Below are 22,025 nucleotides of genomic sequence, written 5' to 3'. Positions count from 1 at the left end.
CCTCAATTTTCACCCAAGAAATAAAGTGGATTAAGGTAATGCAGCAATCTAGATACAAAGGACAAAAATGTGATTTGGAGCATACTTGGGCATGCATGTTACATCTGTGGAAAATACCTTAAAGCAAAATATCTCTTCCTAAGATCTCATTTCAGCTGCAAAAGATAAAAGAGCCCAGGAAGAGACTATGTTTTAAAATACTCATATTTTACTCTTTGAAGCAGATCTCTGCAGAGCCCTAATGTGGACATTGTAGGAAAGCACAAAAACTGCATTGGAAAATGATTAGAAGAGAAGGGTTAATTACACACATCAAATTAAAATGCCAATGATTGATATGAGAGAGAAACATTGGGAGGTGCTCTCTTTTTATGCAATGAATTGCAGAAAGGTTAGGATCAGTACAATCATTGATGGCATGTCTCAGTTTTCAGTCATAAATCAACTTTCCTTTATGGTGATTTGAAGGGTCTGTGAAAGAAATTTCAACTCCTAAGAAACTTGTCCACACATTTCCATTCTTTTCCAGAGTTCATTTGCATACAATTCTTTGTATTGATTCGTATTCAATTTTATGTGTCAAAGCTGAGATTTTATATTTCCATATGTAAAAAAAGATAAAATCTTAGTATAGCAACCCCTTGGCTAATCTTATCTAATCTTGCCTTTATTTTCAAGAAAGCCACAATCATCTTCTGAACACATGCTTTTTCTTAGTGGATCTGTAATATTTGTTTACTTACTTCGGTTTTCTCTACCAATTTATAACAACCACAGCGAGGATCTGTCATTATATTCTTTGCAATGCAACGAAGAAGCTACCTACGATTCTTCAAAAGAAAGTCTCAGGAAATTCAGTGAACTTTATTTACAGATATTTGGCTACAGAATGGTTGCCTCAATCTCTACCAAGACAAGTTGATATGAATGCCAATTAACATATTTTAAATGGTTTTTCATTTTCCATTCAGATGCAAGATACAAAATTCCACCCCTACTTATGATAGCTACATTTTTCTCTATCCTTTCAGTGTGTATTAGCTGCAATTCATACATTTTAAAATTGCCAAGTTTGAAAAAACACTGCTATGGTCATTTTATATAAATATTCTCCACACTTGAAACTCTATTGTTTAAAAAGAAATCCTCTTAATGACAAGCTATTGATCAGGATAGGCATCTATAGTGATCCTTCAGGGCCTTTTATTTTTCCATGCAAATCAATGGCTAGTGAAAATGGTCAGTGTTACAGATATAATTTGATGCAATTTGGGAAAAACATCGGACTTACCTGTGCGGGAATAGATAAACCATAAAGCTCCTGTCAGCAGCGCACCTATCATAAAAGCTGCAAAGGCAATTCCCACAACTGTCAACGTGTCCAGGCCGTATACAACAGCTGTGAAATTCAGAGATTAGAGAGAGTGAGTGAGAGAAAAATCAACACATTTGCAGTGCAAAATCAAAGACATTTTACTGGTATTCAGAACCCCCCCCCCCCAAAAAAGTGATGGCATTTTTCCTCCCCTAAATCAGGGCTCGGCACCTTTTGAGCTCACCAAATTTACCTCAAGCTCTTTTTGCCTCAAGTAGGCTTGTTCTGCCCCTCCCTCTCTTTCTGGCCCATGTCAGTACAGGTACTCCTCGATTTACAACCATTCGCTTCGTGACTGTTTGAAGTTATAACAGCACTGAAAAAGTGAATTACGATTGTTTTTCACACTTGTTGACCATTGCAGCATCCCTATGGTCACTTGATCAAAATTCGGACACTTGCCAATTGACTCACATTTATGACGGTGGCCATGTCCCCGGGAATATCTTTTGAGACCTTCTGACGTGCAAAGTCCATGTGGAAGTCAGATTCACTTAACAACCATGTTACCAACTTAACAACTGCAGTGATTCACTTAACAGCTACGGCAGGAAAGGTCGTAAAATGGGGCAAAAATCACTTAAGCTCTGTCTTGCTTATCAACAGAAAATTTTGGCTCAACTGCGGTTGTAAATCAAGGACTCCCTATAGATGTTCAAGCTACATGCTGATTCTGGCAACACAACAAGAGAAAGCTGGGTTGAAAAAAGCGGGTGTGTAGATATGGGATCACAACATCAGCCCAAAGGAAAGTCTAAACGACACTATTTAATATATCTTTGGTTAGTGTGGCCCGTTATTTCACAAGAACAAAGCAGAGAAGCAGGATGCAATTTAAAAATGTGACTCTCCCATAAACAGCTTCGGCCTGGTAGGTTTCCTGCTGATTTCTGCTTGTTTTTAAGTTGGAAAGACCAAAAATAACTTACTTCTCTAATTTTAGCCTCCTTAGTTTTGAATACATGTACCCCTCACGCTTGGGCCTTTGAGGTAAGGCAGGATAAACTCATTCAAATAATTAAAGAAGGCCTCTGCCAATTCTGTTCCGTCTCCCCAACGTCTTCAGCAGCATATTAAGCGGGGAACGGAAAGGCTGTCAACCAAGCGGGAGTGCCAGCTTGAAACTCAGCAAATACATAAATAGAAACAATTGTTTTTCACGTTTTGGCAGCAGTTTTAATTACGGAAATCAGTTCCAGGCCCTAACATGGAGCCCATACTGGGAGAGGCAGGATAATCTGTGTGAGTGTACATCTGGTTCCTGAAAGCATGGCTTTGAACGTGTGCTGAGCAACGGCAGTCACTTCCAGCCATTCGCAACTTTCACTTCTTTTATGCAAGGAGTGCTACGGGGTGGAGCCTCATTAATTTTTATTGAGATTCGGCTTTAAGTGGCATATTTGTAGGGTCTCCGGCCTATCGGGGCACTTTCGTTTGCCATTAATTTCACTGGATGGCCATCCTAAGATGGAGTGCTGGCCATCTCTCCCCGTTTGATCCCCTCAGCCGACTGTTCACAGTGACGCCAACACCATAATATTATGTATACAGGTAGTCCTCGACTTACAACAACAATTGGGACCAGAATTTCCATCGCTAAGATAGGCTGTTGTCGAGTGAGTTGCAGCTGATTTTATGCACTTTTTTTGCCATGGTTGTTAAGCAAATCACAACGGTTTTTAAGTGAATTGTGCAGTTGCTAACCAAACCCAGAAAACCCCCCTCCCCATTAATTTTGCTAGTCAGAAACCAGCTGGGAAGATCATAAATCGTGATAGCATCACCCTGGGATGCTGCAACCATCTAAATCACAGAGGTCAAACTCACATGACGTATCGCAACGTTTTTTGCCTTTGCGGAGCCGGGGTGGGCGTGGCCTGCACGTGATGCATCCGGCTCTCAGGCCACCAGTTTGACACCCCTGTTCTAAATGCTTGCCCGTTGCCAAGCACCCAAATTTTGATCCTGTGTCTGTAGGGAAGCTGTGACAGTCTTAAGTGCAAGGACCAATCATAAGTCATTTTTTTCAGTGCCGTTAACTTCAAATGGACACTAAATGAATGGTTGTAAGTTGAGAACCATCTGTACTTTATTTTGTTTTTAATTGATGAGGGTATCGTACAATTTCATTCCTACATGGCCTGTGCAAGCCTTATTTGATTTTAAAGGAATAGCATAAGAAGCAAAGCAGCAAGCAAAGATGGAGACCATGGATCTAGCCATTGGTGAATGCCATCCACCAATCACCATAGCTTTGTTAATTTAGATATTATTTAGTTTATTTTATGGATAACATTGTAGATATTTACTTCTACAGCCCAAGATGGAGAATTCTTGGCTTAAGCCCCTTTTCCAGAGCAAATATCTTGAGACTCAGATGCATTCCAAGATAAAATGGGAATTTGAACCTGAGGGCCTAATGCCTCTTTGGCAGTTTCCCCACATGGGTTTTCTCCTAAAAAAAAAAAAAAAATCCTCCTTCTCTATATAACTCATATGTTCAAAAGGTTTACAACCATTCTCAGTTCAGCTGAGAATGAAAGAGTGAAGAGAAGAGCAACAAAGTGAAATAAAGAGCAACAAAGAGAAACTAAATCGTATGATGAACAGTTAAGGGACTAAGGGAACAAGGTATGGTTACCTAATGAAGAGAGGGCTTAAGGGTGACATAATAGCTATCTCCGGTACTTGAGGGGCTCTCACAGAGAAGAGGAGGTGAACTTATTCTCCAAAGCACCTGAAGGTAGGACAAGAAGCAATGGTTGGAAACTCATCAAAGAGAGATCCAACCTGGAACTAAGGAAGAATTTCCTGATAGAGAGAACAATTAATCAGTGGAACAACATGCCTCCCGGAGTTGTGGGTGCTCCATCATTGGAGGTTTTCAAGAAAAGATTGGACAATCATTTGTCCAGGATGGTATAAGGATTCCTGCCTTAGACAGGGGGTTGGACTAGAAGACCTTCAGGATCTTCCAATCCTGTGATTCTCTTCTGTTCTATTCTGTTCTATTCATTTTTCTAGATGTAGTTCTCTAAAAACAAGGAGGATTATATATACTTACACGATGATCCTTCAGAAGGATTCAAGTGGGAGGATTTATCTGCCAAAAAAGGAAAGAATGAAAGAAAATTTTTATACCCAACAGAAATTCTTAAGTAGAATCTGTCACCCAGTAGGAAATCCAGTTAAACTGATCAAATCTGAGTGAGAACATAAAGAAGAGGAAAGGAAATCCTTTCTAGCTCATTAAGTGTCTTTGGTGAAATAATCTTGAAAAACGCAAGCAACAAAAGTTACCAGGTGCTGTCCAATTATTGCCAAATCACAAGCATTGGCTTTTTCTGTAAAGAATTCGATTTCACCCTTTGGGGCATTTATGGTAAAACAGATGTGGTTATCCCAAAGACCAAAGAAGTAAGAGTAAGTTGGAGACATGTAAATCCAAGGCATTGAAGAATATAAGGTAAAGGTAAAGATTCCCCTCGCACATATGTGGTAGTCATTCCCGACTCTAGGGGGCAGTGCTCATCTCCGTTTCAAAGCCAAAGAGCCAGCGCTGTCTGAAGATGTCTCCGTGGTCATGTGGCCAGCATGTCTAAATGCCAAAGACGCACGGAATGCTGTTACCTTCCCATCAAAAGTGGTCCCTATTTTTCTACTTGCATTTTTTACCTGCTTTCGAACTGCTAGGTTGGCAGAAGCTGGGACAAGTAATGGGAGCTCACCCCATTATGCGGCACTAGGGCTTCGAACCGCTGAACTGCTGACCATTCGATCGACAAGCTCAGTGTCTTCGCCACTGAGTCACCGCGTCCCTCTTGAAAGAATATAGAGGCAAACTAATTTTACTCCCAAAATAGTTTGCATAAAACAGTTTCTCCCAATCGAGAGACCTTTCAGAAATGAGGATTTCAAAACCCAGAATTCCCTCAGTCACTGCTGAGAGAGATGAAGCCCACAGATTCTGACTCCGATTACAGAAGATAGATGTGATATCTACCTAAGTTTTAACCGTCACCAGTTTACCAAAATCACGATTAATATCTATATATTAATATATATTTGCTTGTTGTACAATCTTCCATATCCTGTGCTGCTCTCCGCAATCTTGGAAAGCAAATGAGTGATGCCAGAGTAACAGATAATGCAAAATAACCAATAAAAGAAAACCATACAGTAGCCAACAAGTCAAACGTTTCTAAATATGTTTCTAATTTCACTAGGATTGAATTCACCATAGCCATGGCATCCTCTACATAGCCCAACCTTCTAACTTAAAAAAAAAAAAAATCTGGAAGGATTTGTTTTCTCTTAAACATGCAACTATATTATCCTTGATCACCATTCATGGCAGTGATGTGTGTAACACGTGGAGAGAAAAGTGAGTTGTGGAACTGAACGTTCTATTCTGATTCTGTATCTACGGTGCCTCCAAGTTTCTTTATTTGGCTTCTAATGCAGATCTAACAGGAATGGATCCAATAATATGGTTTGTAACAATGCACACGACAAATGGCCTGTTTTCCATCAAAATCTGTGACAACTAATGTCTTGGAGATGCAACTCTTATTATGTAGTTGCTAGCAATTCTAAGCCTTACAAGTTCGCTCTTAGTTCATAATGACAATTAACCCCAAGGGCTCAATTCATAACCAAGTGGATAAATGGCAGCAAAGACACACTGTGTGCATACTTGTACTTAATGGGCACATGCTGGTGCCCATTAAGCTTAAAGTCTGAAAAAGACTAGGACACACTCCAGTATGCATCGCACAATAAATCTTATCAGCCCTTAGTTCACTGTGTTTATTATCAAACGCTCTTCTCTTCTAAAATAAGAAACATCTAAAGAAGATCTATAAAAGATTTGGTTCAATTTAAGCTACAGAGGTACTAGATTCCTTAGAGAATTGAACCCAAATGGCATCCATTCTGGCTGATCCAATGAGGCATTTTTTTAGCTATTGAAATTCATGAGAGATTATGGATATGGCCAGAAAAGCACAAAAAAGCAAGCATTTTAATTGCATTGTGCACGGAGACCAAATATTTCAGGGTTGTCCCCAGTGGATCCATTTGTGTCGAGAATAAAGATTTGCAAAAACTCCTTGCAGTCTCAAATAGCTAAGCAGAAACAGTTGTCCTTCTCACACCCCAAGCAGTGCACCATGGTATACCATCAACTGCTTAAATGCCAAGAAACGTTCTCTATGTGACTGAGGTTAAGGGATTTCTGATCTTCATCTTTAAAAAAAAAACACCCAAACCCTTAGAAAGCATTCCAGAATTTCAAAGAGCCTTTGCATAGAAGTGAAAGATTTTGATCTCCATTTGAAAGCACTCAAACCCTCTAATTAATGTGACATGTCAGCACCAAATGGGAGTGTGCAAGGCTGAGGTTTTAAAAATAAGTATAAATGCTCATGTTTGCTGATGTTGTTAGAACGGCCCAAAGAAAGATTATTTTCATGTACACATGCATTGTTAGCTTGACTCCTGGGTTTTTGCCATCCATATTAATCAACCCTGATTTTGAAAACAATGGTCCAACTTCAATTGGTTAGGATTGGCTGTGGCGCTTGCCATGTTTAATCACCTATTGTCTTTTTAATTATATTTTATATTCATCCTTTACTTCATACAGTATGGGGAAATTATATTCTGTAACTTTCTACCATTTTTTCACTCATGAAGTGGGAAAGGGCGGGGGGGGGAGAAGAGAAAGCAAATACAACAGGGATTTATTTAAACAAAACAACAACAACCAATTCTAATCTAGGATGGATGTTGGTTTAAATAGCTCTTTCCAAATTGGCAGCTATTCTGTTTTGTATATTTCTCTCTCTCTCTCTCTCTCTGTGTGTGTGTGTGTGTGTGTGTGTGTATACGTGTGCATGTGCACACATGTGTGCGTGCACATGTGCATGTCTGTGTAGGGACTGTACATTCCCTAGCCAGCAATAATGCCGGAATAATTTGGGACAGAAATCAGACTTTTGGATATGGATTATATTCAGGCTTATCAATGTGCTTCCAACTACACAATGAAAAGAACCTTTATATACAACATCATTTATTAGGAATGTTCATTGCACTCAGTTATGAAGAGGCAGAAAATATATATATTTATCAAGCATTTCAGATTTCTGGCAGCTTCAAATAAAAAATAAATTAATACACTGCATAGGATTGTGGGTTTTTTTTTCTCAGACAGATAGAGAGAAAGGGGGAGGATATATAGAACTAACAAATATATTGAGGGAGACAAGGGTTTCTTTGTAGTGCAATCCTCTTCTTAGTTCTACCTGTGCAAATAATTTTAGGTTATCAAAACAACTGCAAATTTTCTTTGACTATATGAAACTATTCATATGTTAATATCGGATGGGTCCAATTAATCAGTTAACTGAATTAGGTTAATTTAATTGGTTGGAAGCCTTGCATACCTTAGAAAACCAAATTCTAAATATTATGAGAACAGCTATTTTTAAGAAAAGTAATTATGTGGGGAAAATAAGTCAATATATAAAATAGCAATGTGGGTTGTGGGCTGTGACATGAAGCATCAAAAAGCAAGTTGCATATGGTGGAAAAGTTTTATCCAAGCAGATGGAAGGTAAGGAAGCTTTAATATACAAATAAGGATAACAGAAGATAGATCACTCTGAGGGTAATCTAGAGATTTGTTAATTACTGTATATATTTCCTCTTTCTGAAAACATAGGTTAATAGTCATACAAATACAAGGAGGAAAAAATGATTTCCTTCAGGCAATCATTTTAAATATATACAGCCATTTTCTCTGTGATTGTAGTCTTTATTAATAGAAACCTACTATGCTATGAAATATTTTCAATATATCTGAAGTTCCGTTATAATGTTTAATTAAGTATTTACAGCCCCAAAGGAAAAAAAATATATACAGCTTTCCCAAAACCTATAGCATAATGAACAGCTGGAATCAATTGTGCAGCATTACTTAATGTTTATGAATTCCAAATTGTTACATAGAATCAAAATACATTCCTTTATGAATCCTTGGCCAAATTACATTCGAAAGAAGATTTAAGGAAAATATGAGTGCAAACAAATATTAGTGTTTAAAAATAACGGTGTCTTATAAATTAGGAATAATAATAATAATAATATCACCAGAATGCAAAATTGTATGTGCCTGGAAGCAATTTTTTTATACAGAGATTGAAAATATGTTCAGTACCTTCTGGTTTCCCTTTAGATATCACAGCAAGGGGTTTGGTGAAGGTTTTCTTATTCTGCATCATTGCAAAGATCATATCAACATTAAGAAAGGTACAAGCTTCATCTGGAAGGATACACTGCACGATGGAGAGAACAGATAGCTCAGTAAGATCAGGGACTCACTGAAAATATTTATATTATCACAGTAGATGTGCATCATCATCATCATCATCATCATCATCATCATCATCATCATCATCGGTATGTAGAAATATTTACTCAAGAAGAAACAAAACTTAATAAAAATTATTTCCACGAATGCTTGAAAGAATTCCCCTCAGTTACATTTCAACTTTTCCTTGATACTGGAGTTACTTAAAATTCTACCAATCCTCAAAGCAGCAGAGTGTTTCTTTTGGGCAATGTCCATACCAATCCGCATGTTGCTTCAACAACATTGTGTTGAAAAAGTTCTTCTGTTTTCCATCCCAATTGCTATCTTCACTAACACAATGAACACAATAGGTGATGGAGATTATTCAAGATGATTGTTCATCTGCTATTAGGACTGTTCAAAAAATTTTTTCTCCCCCAAGTGGAAAAGTAATATTGCCCATTTAGAAAAGATGCAGATTATTTTAATGTTTTCGAACAAAGAGACATTTTCCCAGCTTAGAGATGTTTACTACATCTATAAAAGAAATATTCTGAGATAAACAATAAAAAATGTAATTAAGTCTAAACACTCATTTATTTTCCTTCAAAATCCTCTGAAGCAGTTCAACCTAATAATTCATCAGTAGAGGTTGAGAAACAACAGCATTATTTTATCTCAGCAAGATCTGGAAAATTAATGCTAATGCATTGTTTACAACAAATGTGATGAGCACCGAATAGTTTTGGTAAATCTGAACCGCTTAACACAATTTCTACCTATAATCTATAACCATTTAGTGGAAAATATATATCATGCTGCCAAAAGCTACAACAGTTTTCATTGGGAAAACTCAACATATATTGTTCTACTGTTGTTAATTGCAATTATTCCTATGTTTATTAACCTTTTGGAATCTATTGCAATGACAATTTACACCAAGTAGCATTACAAATGAAGGCAAACGTATATGTCCCAGGATAATGTTGCAGGATCCAATATGGGTCAGTCACTGGGACCAGAGGTGTAGTCTTCCGAGTATTTGGACTCATGCTGGCATCCATCTTCAGGGAATCTGTCTCCCACCAAGAATGTGTGGACTATTCTATGCGTAGTATTTGTGGACTATTCTTTGTGTAGTGGTGCCTGGTTGGGTGTGACTTTTAACAATCCAATCAACCAATAAGAAGCCACCTCCAATCGGCCACTACATAAATACTATGTATAGAATAGCCCAAAGCACACATTCAATTGGAGAGAAGTCCCCAGAGGATGGGCTCCAGAAAAAGTCTTAAAGCTCGGAAGACTAAACCTCTGTGACTGACCCAAATTGGATCCTGCAAATTGGATCCTGCATAGGAATTGGATCCTATGTTCAAATGAATTAATCTAGTGATTAAGATGGCCTCAAGATAATTTTTCACCTCCCAGAAATGTCCAGCTAACATGACACACTGACTGGATGACCTACAATCTGGATGACTGGATGACCTACAGTCCAACAATAAGGAACACACAGGTTGGGCAAGATGAACAGATTATTAGGATAATTGAAATAGGCCTGTTTTATATGCCTGAGGAACATCCTGGGAAAACACAGAATATTCTTTAGACTAACAGCCTGTTCTTACAATGGGGAAAATGCTACTTGGCAGTTACAGTCTAAAGTCTTGCTACAGAAGACCTTCCAAAACTGATACTCCCTTCTGACTCAAATGCTTTCAGGAAACAAGAGTTGTATATATTATTCTTTTTAGAAAGTTTGTTTTTAATGTAAAGAAGAAATAGATGGAGGAGGAAGCATAGAAAAAAGGGGGGGAATAACAACAAAATACCTATTAGGTTACATACAAAAAACACAATTCAGCCACATTTTTAGAAAAACCATTAATCCTTGACCAGATGAAATTATATTCATCGGTCTTTCCTTTATGCTGGAAAACAGCCAACTCACAGACAGAACATTCATATTAAGCCATACCTCAATATTATAACAGCTCCAAATGCAGAGGAGTAGCTTCATACTGTATAAGCTATTCTGGAAAAACTCACTATTACTGATATAGAAAATGTATTGGTTAACATGATCTGTTGAAAATTGGTTTAACCAATCAGTCACACTTATAACTTCTTTGGCTGCACTATCGTAAAGTAGCTTCCAAAACTTGGAACTCTCCAGCTATGTAACTCCCAGCCAAGGTCTAAGGCTGGGTTTCTTAAACTAAGGGGCCATGAGCCCCCATAAGAGTCACATGGCCAGAATCACGTTTAAAAAAACAACAATTGGGCTTGCAGAAGCAAAGAGTGAGCATGGCAAAAATTTGTTCTGTGCTTTTTCTCTGCAAGTTGGTTGTTGGTTCATCCAAGGCAGAACATGAGCAGGTTTTGACAACATAAGCTCTAGGGCTGTCAAACTCCTTCTGCATACTGATCTCTACCTTCCCTGTTCAAATCTGTAGCAGGAATTTGCAAATTGCTGAATTTGTGACTATCTGCAACTTATAAATTGAAATTACATTATAAAGAGTGTATGTTTATTTCTTGCCCAGCTCTAGCTTCAATAAAATCAATAGTGTTCTTCATTTGATATTTTAGTCCTGATATTGAAAATCAGAGAATCTTGGCTTTCTCTATTTTCTTTTTCAGTGATTTACATTAAATAAGCAAATTCTAAGTTTCTTCACTCTTGTTAACCTGCCAGAGTTGTTGCAATGTAGATGTATCACACCGTACATGATTGATGCTCTCAGAAAATAATCTATGCCCACCTTTTTTGTCAGATCCACATGTTAAATCACAACCAATGAAGTTCTAGCCTAAGTTTTATCTTAAACTCTTAGTGGTGGTGTAGATAGCAGAACAAGGTAATTACAGATGTGAGTTTGTGTGTGCCAGAAAGAGAAAAAGGGAGAGGAATCTTTTCATAACTTACCAGAGCTAATCCTGGAATATCTTTTTCTTTTTTCGTGCATAAGGTCACCTCACAGTGTAGAAAGAGAAGAGAGCTATTGAATGTGGATTTGAATAAGAAGCTAAACCGCTTTTTGTCAGTATGTGCGTTTGGTACAGGAAAATTAGTTTTTGGAACATTGAAGAATCTTACAGACTCATCTTTAGGACAAACATTTTCAATAATGGTGTATTCTGACATTCGGTCAGGATAGGAATTTGGTGAAATAAAGCAAGTTTGGATTACAAAGCCCAGGGATCTTTCAGCCTTTGTCAGAGAAATCTGCATGAGAAAAGAAAAATAGATCATGCTACCTTTAATGTTTTGAAGATTGCATAGCAGTATAATAAAGTCAGTCAAACAGATGTTGAGTACCTTGGTTACTCCTCCCACTTGGATAATCTGTAGAATTAGGAAATTCTGGTGTCTATCATTCCCCCCACATCACGAGGGATTTTAAGAGTTATAGTCCAAAATATTTAGACATTTTTTTCTCCTATGGTAACCACCATTGTTAAAAGTGGAATAAGGAAACATAGTTTTATAGGTGTAATATCCTCAAAGTCTTTGATATGCTAAGTCATGGTTTCTTTGTAGTTTGTTCAGTAAACCTTAATTGGCTGGGTTGGTATATAATGCCAAATCAAATGAAAACTAACTGCATTCTATTTTAGCATAGGGTGAACTCATTACCAAGAGGAACTGCACTCTTATAAAGTGTGGTGACGCAGACTTTGTTGTCTATAGTTGGGTGTGAATGTTAGTTTTTACAGAGTAAAAAATGATCCACCTGATGCTAGAACAAGACATTAACAAATTAAGGAACAAATGAGAATTTTATCTTCTACCCCTTACAGAGAGAGTAGGAGAAAGAGAGGGACACTGTTGTATATTGAAAGTTGCATGTGCTACACAGCAGTTCTTGGAATTATGTTCATAGTTCTTGGTTGGAAACCACCCAGAGATGCTTGAGATGGACGGCCATATAAATCTTTCAAATAAATAAAAAAGGAAAGAACTGTGCCTGCTTATTTTTTAAACTGTGCGTGCTCATGCATGTGAAATCAGTTTTGCCATCAATTTGAAAGAGAAAAACATGAAACAATAGAGCATTATTTTCATGAACAACTCTTATTTCATAGAAGACTTGATGAGGAAGACACACGTTTTGCACTGGACTTGCCATATTACTAAGATTCCTTGTTTTTTACCACAAAAGTATTATCTTAATTCAAGATCAGTACAATTTCCTTTTTGCAGAAACCACAAGGGGACACATCTGTCTGCCAGAGGCAATTGAACCAGTTTAGGACATATGAGAACAGCCTTTTCTCAGCTGCCATGTTCCTGAAAAACAGTTTCATTGATTCCTATTTCTACTCGAGTCGATTACCTCAACAAAAATCTGGCTGTTATCTGCGACAGAGAAGAATCCTTGAACTGGAGTATGAAAAAGCTCAGTCTCGTAGAGTTCCATTCCAAAGGTGGCATTGCCAACACGTATTTCAGGTGGCCAGAACTTGGAAACCTTTGAATCTCTGGGTTGATGGAATGTGCAGTTGAACTATAGTCCAAAAACAAGGAGATAAAGTTATTGAAGAAGATAGCAAAATATATAAGGGGAGGCAAGAACAGTTGTGGACTCCACATGGCCTCCCAATTACATTTTTATAGCCCCTAGAATCCCTTACGGTCCTGTTGCCAAAACACCATATTTCAACAGCCTAATCTTTTGCCATTTTATTTTTAATGTTTTGAGACTTAGGTTAGATCTAAAATATTTGAGTGATTTGGTGGCCTAGTTCCATCCAGTCAGACAATGTCTCCATAAAGACCCAGACACACACACCAACACCCCCACCACAAACATATTTCAAATATGACTGATTCTCAAGCATTTTTGAAAGGGAGAAAAATCAAGCTTTCTTCAAAATTGACTTCTCTTCCCACTGCCTTGTTCTGTTCAGAATGTTTTCTTCTTATCTTATTTTCCTGTCTAACCCTCTCATGAGTGGTACCATAAAATCCTTATGAATACACACAAACAAATAATACTCTCTGACCTCATTAACAGCAATTTAAATCTTCTTCACTAAATTTATGGCACGAAAGACATACATTCTTAGATACAGACAACCCAACAGAAATAAAATGCTTCGGGTGAATTTCTCATTTTGAGCAAAGAACAGATGGTGAGAGAGGATAAATGAGGAAAGCCTAAAATATTGGCAAGCTTTTTTTAAAACCAAAAAAGTCTATTTCGAAAGAAAAGGTTCACTAGGAAAACACAGAAATTATTCACACCTTAACAGCATGAAAAACTGATATTGTTTTGAAATTGGAAGGGGGAGATTAGTACTCTGGTTCCTGATCCAATAAAAGATATATAATTCACAGGTACATGGAAAAGTGTTTCAATCAGCCCATGCATCATAAATGTTGTTTATCAAATACTTTAAAAATCAAAGTTCTAAGAAATAATATCAGTCTTCTATATTCTCAAGCCAAATGATGGCTAATCAATACTTACCACAACAATTACAGGCCGACTGAAAAAGGTGATATCTGATTCATCTGTGTCCCCAGGGAAACCATTATCCCCCGATTCCATGTCTTCATAATCAACCAGCCAACCACTAGCTTCAGTTGATGGTGACACCTGGATAACAATCTTTAACAAAATGGAGAAAGGGGGAAAAACGACAACAACTGTCAAAGCTGTTTGGGGTTCTGATTCTCACTTGATCAGAAACATGCCAGGAAAAGTTGGTTACAAGAAAGATCTAATATTATTGATAGTAGAGAGTACGGTCTGTTACCTATTGTTTTAAGCTTAACTTAGATCAAAATAATAACCACATTCATAGGAAATGCCCTCTGCTTTCCCAAATTTTAGCCTCTTCCTGGGGATATGCTGACTAGGCAGTTTCAGGAAGTTTACAGATTGGGGAAAATTTGCTTTAGTTTGTGTACAGTATGCAAACTGAAGAAGGAGCCTATGAAAAAGGCTATACAGGTAGTCCTTAACATACAACAGTTCATTTAGTAAACATTCAAAGTTGCAACGGCACTGAAAAAATTGACTTATAACCATTTTTCAAACTTACGCCTGTTGTGGCATCCCAATGGTCATGTGATCAAAATTCAGATGCTTGGCAACTGACTCATATTTATGACAGGGGTCATGTGATCACCTTTTGTGACCTTCTGACAAGCAAAGTCAATGGGGAAGCCAGATTCATTTTACAACTGTGTTTCTAACTTAACAATTGCAGTGATTCACTTAAGTCATGTGGCAAGAAAGTTGGTAAAATGGGACAAAATTCACTTAACAAATATCTCACTTAGCAATAGAAATGTGAGGCTCAATTGTGGTCATAAGTTGAGGACTATCTGTATGATCTGTGTCAACTCGGTCAGAACCCTGACACTCTGGTCAGCAGGATTGCTTAAGAACAGTTCACCTTAACTTTTGCAGTTGATTACAGTTTATTTAAACTGTGATTGCTAGTTTGCCCAGAACTTGTCAGGAATTGGTCAAAGGTAAATGAATGCTGAATGATTCCTTTTCTTTTCAATAGAGAATAAAAAGAGGAAGTACATATAGTATGGCGAGTTTCTAAATGATGCTGAACATTCGTCTTGTAGGAAGATACTTAATATTACTATTAGAAAGGGCTACCCCAGGATCTAAACCCCTATATCTTTCCAGTCAGTCAATTTATCTATCTGCATCATGGTAAAAATAGGCTTATTGTTTGACTTCCAAACCTGGAGTGTAATAGCAGTAACATATTGGCTTTAAAAAGCTGTCCAAGTATTGGCACAGAAATGAATATACCAGCAGTTTTACTCCTCTTTCTGGTAAAACTATAACATATACCGCATTTCAAAAAAGTAATGGCTCATTGAACTGGACTTGCATATATCCTACTTTTTAATAATCATCACAGTATTTAGTAGGCAAAGAGCTGTAACTTTATATTATTTCAGTATTTCTTTTTTTTTTTTTTGAAGAACACACAATAACAGTGAATTTTCTTCTTTTTACTTTTCTTTTGTATTTTTTCCTCCCTGCTATACACATTAAAGTTTTTACCACTTTTTTAAAAACAACAAAATAAAACCCTTTCTCAATTTAACTCCCCTATTGAGCGCATTACTCATTTTCTACTTGCTTTTCATACACAAATGTTTCCTACATATTCTTCTGGGTTTCCTGATGATGCAGCGTTTCTTCAATTTAGTTCTACCTTTGTTTTCCCACATGACAGATGGTTGACACACAAAAGATATTTTGACGTTTTTCAGGCATTTGTGCATAATTCACTGCTAGTTTCAGTGATTTAGAAATTGGTCCGAGTACTAAGAAAAATCTGTGCTTTTGAGATCAATTTAATGTTTAAAGATAGCAGTCCAACTGCTGAGTTGAGATCCAGATGTATTTTTCCACAGCCTGTTGATCTATAGTTTTTGTTGGGTACATCTCTAGATCAAATGCCAAAAGCTCTAGCCAATAAAGGATTTTAAATGGCCTTTTGAAAAAATAATTGGATAAGGCTATGTCTGATCAGGTTGCCTTAGCTATATTTGAATTGGACAACAATTTTTTCTTCATTTGCCAAAATTGTCACTATGTGCTGAAATTACAAAAGCCAATAGCTATGCTTGTTTACCTGAACTGGACAACATCCACCCAAGTCACAGTGAAAATGCTGAACCAGATTGAAGGGAAAAATCTTACTTGGGCACAATAACTTGCATAGCTGCTTACACACTTGGAAAAATCAATTGGATTCAAATTTCCAGCACCGAATATACATTAACATTGAAAATATATTTAACATAACTAGCATACACCAGGAAATACCCCACTCAAAAGCATATATACTATGATTTAACTTAAAATATAACTTTGGAATTGTCAAATTACTGTATTTGGTTTACTTCTAAATAAATTCATGCTTGCGTCTAGCATTGAAAAATTATTGCAATTATTCAAATACTCTCACCCCAATCCCATATAACAATGATGGGCAACTGAAAGAGATATCATACAGTTCTATAAAAATATTTGTCCTTGTTCAGATCTTTGCATACCTTTGCCCCTGAATGTTATCAGATATATATTCTCTACTGAAATAGAATCTGTGTGACAAACTAATATTAAAATTTCACACTTGCTTCGTATATGTCCTAAACAAAGTGGCAAAGTGCTAGAATGAAAAAATAAAATTCACAGATTCCTTAACTAGTTGCACCATTTTAGTTGTTATAACTGCAACCAAACAGTTCCAGTTCTTAGTGATCAGTCTTTTACATTATTCTGTTCTGGCCCCGCCAGGGGGGAAGGGAAAAAAAAAAAAGGACAATGGGGGGGGGAAAAAAAGAGAGGAATGAAATGAAGACATAGGGGGAAAAAGACAAAATAATAGAAGGAAGACCATGATGAAACGATGCTTAAAAATGATAAGATATATATATGTTGTATGTTATGTGAATGTCATATATGTGTTATAATAAAAATTATAAATTTAAAAAAAAATCTGACTGGCCCCGCCCCCATCTATTCTCTGCCTCCTGAGTCCCAGCTGATCGGGAGGAAATGGGGATTTTGCAGTAACCTTCCCCTGGAGTGGGGAGGGAATGGAGATTTTACAGTATCCTTCCCCTGCCACGCCCACCAAGCCATGCCCACCAAGCCACACCCACAGTAGTAAAAATTTTTTGAAACCCACCACTGCTGTAAACCGCTTAGAGAGGCCTGTAAAGCACTGTGAAGCGGTATGTAAGTCTGCAGGTTGGATGACTTTACTTCAGAAATAACAGACAAAAGATCAGACCCTGTCTATAAGTCAACAGTACCCACATTAAGTTCTTGTAATTTTCAGGAACAAAGATATGCCAAAATTCAGACAATCAAAAGCGGGATGGGGGAGTTTTAGTTCACAGACATATATAGGCATATTTGAAGAATGAAATGAGATAGTGCTACCATCCCACTGTCTCTTGTTAGAAGTCAACATTATATATGGTATCCAGTGGTGGGTTTCACTTACCTTTGCTACCAGTTCGCTTGCACACATGTGCAGAGCGTATTTGATGACATCCGGGTGAGTGAGCGGAGCCTCCCGCTGCCACTATTACTGGTTCGCCCGAACTGAGGCGAACCGGTAGCAACCCACCACTGATGGTATCATATGTGTCAGATGAAAGATATTATAATGAACTAAAAAGTCACTAGGAAATATTCCTCCCATCTTGTGTATTTTGCCCATCACTGTTTTTAGCTATAAATCTGGAAAAAGATGTGGAACAGATTTCGCTAGCTTTGCATCGGAGAAACAGCTCAAAACTAATCTGTGCTGCTTCTCCTAATGTCTTCTAAGAGCTGAGGTGCAGAAAGAGAGATTTGGGATTCCATCTCAGTATTCTAGGAGATAAGAGACTTACAGAGTTGAGGTAGACGACGTTATCCAAAGGATAGGGAATCTGTCGGGTCCCACAATCGTGCAAAGATGACTCCAGAATAAAATGGGTCTTGTTTGTTTTAGCTCTGCAATTAGGATCCAGCAGAGAGAGCTGTGTCCCAATGAAACCACTAGCCTAAAAGAAAACAGAACAAGACAAATGGTTATACCCGAACCACTGATCAGAACTGCAAAGGACAGTGACAAAAGGCAACAACTGGTACCAAGCATTTTCTCCGACACTGAGAAATTCTGTATTGGAAATCTATTGTATGATTATTTTTGCTGTCACGATGAATGAAGTAGGAAACAAGCAGGGCAGGTATTCAGCCGATAAGCAACTGGATAGTCTACCCATTCAGTAGAATGAAATTTCAAGATCCTGAGATTGTAAAATAGACTTGAACATTTCAGAATATAATACTGTAGAGAAATAGGATTTTTGAAGTTCCCGTCCAGTTAGAAACAAAATGAAGCTTCTTTACATATATAAAAGCTATTATAGAAGGGAGGAAGGCAGTACACTTCTCCATTTCTTCTCCATGGGATTTCTATATGAGTGGACTTTTAAATGGAGAGAGATTTTTCAAAAAGCGACCAGCTATTTGAAATGATCCAGTCCATTCTATTATCTCAAAACTATGACTTTATTCTCTTGACTACGCTTTGAGCCGTATCTGAAGAAAAGCTGCAATGCTGAGACTGTGGACTCAGCTGAGCGTCAATACTTTTTAGAGCCAAATGGAATACTAATGGCCCCTTAGATCACATGACTCTTGCTGAGCTGACGAGAAGAACAACTTTTGCCTTGGCTTTTGCTTTGAGGTTCAGCAGAACCATAGTCATCAGAACAAACAAGGGGAACTCCAAGCAGTACAAAGCAGTTGTGATGATACCAGCCTTGCACCGGTATCCATATGACCATCCAGAATCCCAAATAATTCATTTTGGAATGAAATTAAAATAGCATACTAACCTCCAGTGAGTCTTTTGCTACAGCTACCATCATGGATGTATCGTTACATATCACAGACATGGCAACATCAACGCTACCCTGCACTTCTTCTGGTTCCGGGTCTCTTGGAAGAAGCTGTTCAAAACCATGGCTGGCCATGATTGGGTCAACCGTATCGGCTGACGGCAAGGAGCCTTGGTTGTTCTCATGAAGAAAACTGAAACGCATGTCTTCATTCAAACGTGAGGTTGGAGGGGATTTAATGCCATGCAGCAGTTCCTTCAGCTCTGGTGGAAGGAAATCTTCTTCCTCTTCATCATTCATTTCTTCTACAGAAAGAGAGAAATTACAAATAGTAATTCCATGCAACTTATTCATAACTAGAATCATGCACTGGTTAGTTCACATAGCATGTTAAACCATGTCTATGGAGATTCTCAGTCATCCAGGTCATGGCTTTTTCATGATTAAAAAAGCACATTTGGGACATGTTAAACCATGATATTATTTTTTTTTCCTTTCCTTTCCCAATAAATAGTTTCTTTGCCCTATTTTTCTTGCAACAAGTCAATGTTTGATACAGTGATTCCCAGCTTGTTTTAACCGTGACTTATTATGTCTGAATGTGTAACACTGGTTTATTCCTAAATTTGTCTTTAACTCAACTTAGCTCTTGTTGTTCCTGGCAGAAGTAACAAAGAGAAAAATCCTAGGAATTTACTCAATAAATCTTTTCGGCAAAACTGGCTTTGGCTTGTTCCTGGCTTTCTCAACAAATCATGGTTATAAGAAATTGCTATAACAAATGCCGACTTAGCAGGATGCATGAAACAGACGTTAAGTTAAGATTGCTATTTAAAGTACAATTAGGATCTGACACTTCTCTTTCTTCACAGAAAACAACAATGAAGGTATCTCCTCTTCTTTCCTTCAACTTGCCTGGTGTTGTTTCCCTCTTGAAAAACTAGCTTCCTTTTATTTCCTTGTTCTTGGAGGGGTAAAAACAGCCTTGGCATGGTATGCAAAATATAAAAGCCTGTATTCCCTCAGCATCCTTAGCTCAGGACAACAGAACGTTTGAAAAATAAAGTACAAAGCTGAGAATCATCTCACAAATGTAGCATTCCGCACTGTAACTTCCGGGAGCAAAAATGCCCATCAAGTATCTTCTCAATTCAAGACCTTTGGAAAAATGGATCAAAGGGAACAAAAGAATATTGTTGTATTTAATACGATCTGATGTTCTTCCTTACCTGCATCCACAAGTTGTAGGTGAAATCTATTAGCAAGGGGTGCTTTTGTGTAAGTAGTAACTGGGTAGTGGCCATGGTCATATGCCCAGGCAATCAAATTCTCATGAGAGGAAGGCATATCAAACACTATGGTTTTGCTCATTGCCATAGAGCGTTCGGTTTCTTTTCCAAAGCCAACCCCATTTGATGTCTATAAAATAGAAAATAAAATTTGTAGCCCTAGATAAGAGTTTTATTTCTTAGAAAAGTTAATTTTTTTGTAAATTGAAAGGTTTAGTTAACTATCACTTCAGTTCAAACTTTGCTTTCGTTCATTCATTTTATACCATTCAATCAATGTTTTCTTGTCCACACAAGGAATTTTATCAAAAGGAACAAAAATTAGTGGGTAATGTGTAAGATATGTTCAAACAATTTTAACTGAGGAATATCCACATGACAGAATCTCACCGCTTCATGAGATTCTTCTATTGATAACCGCAACATATAAAATGGCTCTACGGGTTGATTACATCATATAGTGCCTTTTACCATAACTGCACCCAGCAACCAGAATGAGATCCTCCCTGCCAAGGGATAATTGAGAGGAAATACATACTGCAACAGCTTTCTGTAACCTGATGCTCTCTAAGTATGTTTGAACTTCAGTTCTCAGAATTTCCAGTCAATTGGGGAAAGGAGAGAAAAGACACTGTAATGATTCTTATGGCTTATAATTCATTACCAATAATTGGCAGGGTATGAGATCCTCTTTCCTCTACCACCTGCCCCTATCAGGCAGCAGGATTTGAATTAAATTGTAATTGTTGACGTCAGAATGTTTGGACAAACAGGGAACCATCTGCAAAACTGAAGATCATCCCCAAGTAAACTTTAAGTCTTTGAAAATATATATATCTTCCACTAAGGCAACGAATACAATTAGAGCAATATATTAAAGTGTGCAATAAAAATAAAACATTATATGTACATCCCTTAACATTTTACAAAAAGCTTCTGAGAATCTCCAAACCAGGACACTTTAGCAATGTTGCATTTAAGCAATAGTTGGAAAATTGTTACTCAGAAATCATGCTTTGCTGCATAAAAGGAATTATGTATAGTACTCAAGATAGTGGGATAACAATAGACCTCATTTGAGTAGAATGTCCTTGGTAGCCCCTGTAGTGGGCTCATTTTCCCTTTCTGACATACCTTTCTCCTTTCATTTTATTTTCTCCTGAACGTCATCACTCTGCTAAACAAATAATTCACTCAATACTGTCAAACTATCTCCACTACTATTAATCTTCTCATCGTTCCCACCACCCATCTCCTTCCACTTATGACTGTATGACTGTAACTTTGTTGCTTGCATCCTTACGATTTATATTGATATTCTTTCTTGATTGCTTATTTGTACCCTATGACTATCATTAAGTGTTGTACCTTATGGTTCTTGATGAATGTATATTTTCTTTTATGTACACTGAGAGCATATGCACCAAGACAAATTCCTTGTATGTCCAATCACACTTGGCCAATAAAAATTTCTATTCTATTCTATTCTATTCTATTCTATTCTATTCTATTCTATTCTATTCTATTCTATTCTATTCTATTCTATTCTATTCTATTCTATTCTATTCTATTCTATTCTATTGTTTCTCTTTTTCAAGCAACCCT

The 22,025-nt window shown here is 37.3% G+C and overlaps 1 protein-coding gene across 3 annotated transcripts in view; it reads right to left on the bottom strand.

Moving 5' to 3' along the window:
* The window catches only part of TGFBR3 (transforming growth factor beta receptor 3), a 163,160-nt gene that overhangs the window by 5,473 nt on the left and 135,662 nt on the right, over positions 1 to 22,025 (bottom strand). For 2 of the 3 annotated variants that reach the window (XM_070939399.1, XM_070939401.1), the window contains exons 8-16: positions 20,361 to 20,550; positions 19,129 to 19,436; positions 18,136 to 18,288; positions 14,213 to 14,353; positions 13,076 to 13,246; positions 11,665 to 11,964; positions 8,598 to 8,715; positions 4,440 to 4,478; positions 1,292 to 1,399 (exon numbers count right to left, since the gene is read on the bottom strand). In XM_070939399.1, the coding sequence (XP_070795500.1) occupies positions 1,292 to 1,399; positions 4,440 to 4,478; positions 8,598 to 8,715; positions 11,665 to 11,964; positions 13,076 to 13,246; positions 14,213 to 14,353; positions 18,136 to 18,288; positions 19,129 to 19,436; positions 20,361 to 20,550 (1,528 nt within the window). The remainder of the gene's footprint in view (positions 1 to 1,291; positions 1,400 to 4,439; positions 4,479 to 8,597; positions 8,716 to 11,664; positions 11,965 to 13,075; positions 13,247 to 14,212; positions 14,354 to 18,135; positions 18,289 to 19,128; positions 19,437 to 20,360; positions 20,551 to 22,025) is intronic. The other variant, XM_070939400.1, reaches the window with a different exon arrangement.

Source organism: Pituophis catenifer, unplaced genomic scaffold (assembly GCF_029215685.1).
Source record: "Pituophis catenifer annectens isolate HBS135680 unplaced genomic scaffold, rPitCat1.0.hap2 SCAF_3, whole genome shotgun sequence".
Taxonomy (NCBI): Eukaryota; Metazoa; Chordata; class Lepidosauria; order Squamata; family Colubridae; genus Pituophis; species Pituophis catenifer.
Note: the sequence above shows the minus strand (reverse complement) of the source record. Positions and strands in the feature narration are given on the sequence as shown.